This window comes from Procambarus clarkii, chromosome 40, assembly GCF_040958095.1.
Source record: "Procambarus clarkii isolate CNS0578487 chromosome 40, FALCON_Pclarkii_2.0, whole genome shotgun sequence".
NCBI lineage: Eukaryota > Metazoa > Arthropoda > Malacostraca > Decapoda > Cambaridae > Procambarus > Procambarus clarkii.
In genome coordinates, this window is record NC_091189.1 from 36,898,806 (window position 1) to 36,904,382 (window position 5,577).

A 5,577-nucleotide genomic window follows, 5' to 3' on the forward strand; every position below is an offset into this window, starting at 1 on the left:
AGAGAGAGAGAGAGAGAGAGAGAGAGAGAGAGAGAGAGAGAGAGAGAGAGAGAGAGAGAGAGAGAGAGAGAGAGAGAGAGAGAGAGAGAGAGAGAGAGAGAGAGAGAGAGAGAGAGAGAGAGAGAGAGAGAGAGAGAGAGAGAGAGAGAGAGAGAGAGAGAGAGAGACAAAGAACGGAAAATCTAAGAATTCGAGAGAAAAATCTCTCGACCAATAACATATGGTAACAACCCAACCACCGCAGGACCAGCTGCCCGTCGCCTCCTCACAGACCAGCCGGAGTGTCTGTTTACCCGGACCCTTGTGCCGGGCGGCGACGCCTCCTGTGAAGTGCCCAGAGTAGTGCTCTATGAGAGGCAACACTGTACCCAGAGTAGTGCTCTATGAGAGGCAACACTGTACCCAGAGTAGTGCTCTATGAGAGGCAACACTGTACCCAGAGTAGTGCTCTATGAGAGGCAACACTGTACCCAGAGTAGTGCTCTATGAGAGGCAACACTGTACCCAGAGTAGTGCTCTATGAGAGGCAACACTGTACCCAGAGTAGTGCTCTATGAGAGGCAACACTGTACCCAGAGTAGTGCTCTATGAGAGGCAACACTGTACCCAGAGTAGTGCTCTATGAGAGGCAACACTGTACCCAGAGTAGTGCTCTATGAGAGGCAACACTGTACCCAGAGTAGTGCTCTATGAGAGGCAACACTGTACCCAGAGTAGTGCTCTATGAGAGGCAACACTGTACCCAGAGTAGTGCTCTATGAGAGGCAACACTGTACCCAGAGTAGTGCTCTATGAGAGGCAACACTGTACCCAGCGTAGTGCTCTATGAGAGGCAACACTGTACCCAGAGTAGTGCTCTATGAGAGGCAACACTGTACCCAGAGTAGTGCTCTATGAGAGGCAACACTGTACCCAGAGTAGTGCTCTATGAGAGGCAACACTGTACCCAGAGTAGTGCTCTATGAGAGGCAACACTGTACCCAGAGTAGTGCTCTATGAGAGGCAACACTGTACCCAGAGTAGTGCTCTATGAGAGGCAACACTGTACCCAGAGTAGTGCTCTATGAGAGGCAACACTGTACCCAGAGTAGTGCTCTATGAGAGGCAACACTGTACCCAGAGTAGTGCTCTATGAGAGGCAACACTGTACCCAGAGTAGTGCTCTATGAGAGGCAACACTGTACCCAGAGTAGTGCTCTATGAGAGGCAACACTGTACCCAGAGTAGTGCTCTATGAGAGGCAACACTGTACCCAGAGTAGTGCTCTATGAGAGGCAACACTGTACCCAGAGTAGTGCTCTATGAGAGGCAACACTGTACCCAGAGTAGTGCTCTATGAGAGGCAACACTGTACCCAGAGTAGTGCTCTATGAGAGGCAACACTGTACCCAGAGTAGTGCTCTATGAGAGGCAACACTGTACCCAGAGTAGTGCTCTATGAGAGGCAACACTGTACCCAGAGTAGTGCTCTATGAGAGGCAACACTGTACCCAGAGTAGTGCTCTATGAGAGGCAACACTGTACCCAGAGTAGTGCTCTATGAGAGGCAACACTGTACCCAGCGTAGTGCTCTATGAGAGGCAACACTGTACCCAGAGTAGTGCTCTATGAGAGGCAACACTGTACCCAGAGTAGTGCTCTATGAGAGGCAACACTGTACCCAGAGTAGTGCTCTATGAGAGGCAACACTGTACCCAGAGTAGTGCTCTATGAGAGGCAACACTGTACCCAGAGTAGTGCTCTATGAGAGGCAACACTGTACCCAGAGTAGTGCTCTATGAGAGGCAACACTGTACCCAGTGTTGCTTATATATGTTAACTGTTCAGTATGTTAAGTGTTCAGTATGTTAACTGTTCAGTATGTTAACTGTTCAGTATGTTAACTGTTCAGTATGTTAACTGTTCAATATGTTAAGTGTTCAGTATGTTAAGTGTTCAGTATGTTAACTGTTCAGTATGTTAAGTGTTCAGTATGTTAAGTGTTCAGTATGTTAACTGCTCAGTATGTTAAGTGTTCAGTGTGTTAAGTGTTCAGTATGTTAACTGCTCAGTATGTTAAGTGTTCAGTGTGTTAAGTGTTCAGTATGTTAAGTGTTAAATATGTTAAGTGTTCAGTATGTTAAGTGTTCAATATGTTAAGTGTTCAGTATGTTAACTGCTCAGTATGTTAAGTGTTCAGTATGTTAAGTGTTCAGTATGTTAACTGTTCAGTATGTTAACTGCTCAGTATGTTAAGTGTTCAGTGTGTTAAGTGTTCAGTATGTTAAGTGTTAAATATGTTAAGTGTTCAGTGTGTTAAGTGCTCAATATGTTAAGTGTTCAGTATGTTAACTGCTCAGTATGTTAAGTGTTCAGTGTGTTAAGTGTTCAATATGTTAAGTGTTCAGTATGTTAAGTGTTCAGTGTGTTAAGTGTTCAGCATGAACAGAACAAGGGTGCCTGACGGAGTGCCACACAGGAGACCACCCACAACTCTACAAAACAAACCACAATTAACACGCTGTATCTTACAGCCATATGAACTAGCTTACTGCAGCATTTAACCTCTATAATCTGCTAGATACGAACTTGCTATTACTGCAACGAACAACACTATAAGATAAGAATAATATAAATTTTTTCGCTTAATTACCCCCCCCCTAACCCCCCCCCCCCCTAACCCCCCCCGGACCAGCTGATGGCAAACACTAACAACTCTACGGAATTTGCCTCCAGAATGAACTCATACTATCACTATAAATAAATAAATAAATAAAGATACACTACATATCATTGTGTTAAATAAATAAAGCCACTTGGAGCAGCGTCGAGAAGGTATGATCAATGTGGCTACTATAAGTGTGTCCTCTACGACCCACCACAATATTATTGATCACATGTGGCAAGTGCCGGCGGGTGGTCCCCAGTAGTTGTCTTAAAGATAACATTCTCCTCACGCGATGCCAACAATCAGGAGGAAGCTGATGGCAAAGATCACTTTCACTTCTACTGCCTTACATGCAGTGATAAACTCGGTAAACGCAGGACTAATAGGGAGAATAACAAGGTATAAATGATGGGAATAATGAGGTAGAAATGTGAAAAATTAAAGACAAAATAATTAAATAATTGTTGAAAAATAAAAAAAAAATATATATGACGATCAGAAGGAATTGATAAAACAATGTATGGACTTAAAACAATCACTAAATCGTATAGGAGTTACGAAACACAGAACAGTACATAGACTGAAGACTAAACATGAGGCTTGAGGCAGGTAGTGATGATGACAGTAGATGGAGGGGAAGACGCAGTCCTTCACACTGCCAGGTAGAACCCACACCATATATCTGGGATAGCAAGACCAGACCCACAATGATCGGAACAGTAAGGGGCAGAATCCTGGCACAGTCTCTCAGCCCCTAGGCACAGTCTCTCAGCTCCCAGGAACAGTCTCTCAGCTCCCAGGAACAGTCTCTGAGCCACCAGGAACAGTCGCTCAGCCCCCAGGAACAGTCTCTCAGCTCTCAGGAACAGTCTCAGCCCCCAGGAACAGTCTCTCAGCCCCAGGAACAGTCTCTCAGCCCCCAGGAACAGTCTCTCAGCCCCAAGGAACAGTCTCTCAGCTCCAGGAACAGTCTCTCAGCCCCCAGGAACAGTCTCTCAGCCCCAAGGAACAGTCTCTCAGCCTCCAGGAACAGTCTCTCAGCCCCCAGGAAAAGTCTCAGCCCCTAGGAACAGTCTCTCAGACCCCCAGGAACAGTCTCTCAGCCCTCAGGAACAGTCTCTCAGCTCCCAGGAACAGTCTCTCGGCCACCAGGAACAGTCTCTCAGCCCCCAGGAACAGTCTCTCAGCTCTCAGGAACAGTCTCTCAGCCCCCAGGAACAGTCTCTCAGCCCCCAGGAACAGTCTCTCAGCCACCAGGAACAGTCTCTCAGCCCCCAGGAACAGTCTCTCAGCCACCAGGAACAGTCTCTCAGCCCCCAGGAACAGTCTCTCAGCCCCCAGGAACAATCTCTCAGCCCCAAGAAACAGTCTCTCAGCCTCCAGGAACAGTCTCTCAGCCCAAGGAACAGTCTCTCAGCCCCCGGAACAGTCTCTCAGCCGCCAGGAACAGTCTCTCAGCCCCCAGGAACAGTCTCTCAGCCCCCAGGAACAGTCTCTCAGCCCCAAGGAACAGTCTCTCAGCCCCCGGAACAGTCTCTCAGCCCCCAGGAACAGTCTCTCAGCCCCCATGAACAGTCTCTCAGCCCCAAGGAACAGTCTCTCAGCCCCAGGAACAGTCTCTCAGCCTCCAGGAACAGTCTCTCAGCCTCCAGGAACAGTCTCTCAGCCCCCAGGAACAGTCTCTCAGCCCCAAGGAACAGTCTCTCAGCCCCCAGAACAGTCTCTCAGCCGCCAGGAACAGTCTCTCAGCCCCCAGGAACAGTCTCTCAGCCCCCAGGAACAGTCTCTCAGCCCCAAGGAACAGTCTCTCAGCCCCCGGAACAGTCTCTCAGCCGCCAGGAACAGTCTCTCAGCCCCCAGGAAAAGTCTCTCAGCCCCCAGGAACAGTCTCTCAGCCACCAGGAACAGTCTCTCATCCCCCAGGAACAGTCTCTCAGCCCCCAGGAACAGTCTCTCAGCCCCAAGGAACAGTCTCTCAGCCCCAAGGAACAGTCTCTCAGCCCCAAGGAACAGTCTCTCAGCCCCCAGGAACAGTCTCTCAGCCCCCAGGAAAAGTCTCAGCCCCCAGGAACCGTCTCTCAGCCCCAGGAACAGTCTCTCAGCCCCCAGGAAAAGTCTCAGCCCCCAGGAACAGTCTCTCAGCCCCAGAAACAACTTCACCAGTTTAAGTGGCTTCTACACAAATGTCAGAAGTGTAGTAAATAAATTTGAGGCCTTGTGTGCATACGCTGAGGCTGAGATTCTCGGCGTCACTGGCATCAGTGGAACACGGGGCCGAGAGGACATTATTGATGGGACATTTCATCTTCCTGGATACCATCCAGGAAGATGAAATACCAGGAACATGAAACCATTTTATCTTCCTGGTATTCAGAAAATACAAAACAAAAACAGCAGGTGGGATAATGCGGTATGTAAAACAGGACATAAATTCAACCAACAATGAGGAATTTTAAACACCAGGGGATCTTCAGAATTTATATGGTGCAACATCTGGTGCAACATCTGGGGCAACATATGGTGCAACATATGGTGCAACATACTGGAATTGGGAGTGTAGTAGAGGGCTGACACAGCAGCCGCAGAGAAAGTTGCTATGTGCATAATGTGATCAGGGCGGCATGAGGAACCTAACCCCTAATAATGGGGAACTTTAACCACGAGACCATAAACTGGGTAAATCTAACATCACAAGCAGAATGAGAACAGTTTATAGACCTGGTACAGTACTCCTTCAAATTCAAATTCAAAAGGAGTACTGTACAAGTAACACAGCATGTGGCAGCGCCCACACGAGGTAGCAGCATTCTAGATCTTGTGCTAGCATTATAAGAGGTCATGATAGAACAAATTCAGGAAGGGGAAAAGCTCACCCCTTCGTGTGATCACAATATTCTAAGATGGATTACCACTATAGAAACCCATATAAA

At 47.9% G+C, this 5,577-nt stretch overlaps 1 protein-coding gene across 1 annotated transcript; it reads left to right on the forward strand.

Annotated features, from left to right (window-relative positions):
- The first annotated feature begins 2,939 nt into the window (after nucleotides 1-2,939).
- LOC138372888 (neurofilament heavy polypeptide-like) lies at nucleotides 2,940-4,852 on the forward strand. Its single transcript, XM_069338563.1, has 2 exons — nucleotides 2,940-3,014; nucleotides 3,737-4,852. The coding sequence occupies exons 1-2, from the start codon at nucleotides 2,940-2,942 to the stop codon at nucleotides 4,850-4,852; spliced, it is 1,191 nt and encodes a 396-aa protein (XP_069194664.1).
- The last annotated feature ends 725 nt before the right edge of the window (nucleotides 4,853-5,577 follow it).

Bases quoted from the DNA above. Each gene is read 5' to 3' on its own strand.
- LOC138372888 (XM_069338563.1), top strand. From the start codon at position 2,940: ATGCCAACAATCAGGAGGAAGCTGATGGCAAAGATCACTTTCACTTCT. The intron at 3,015-3,736 runs GTAAACGCAGGA...TCAGACCCCCAG, and splicing joins TACATGCAGTGATAAACTCG to GAACAGTCTCTCAGCCCTCA.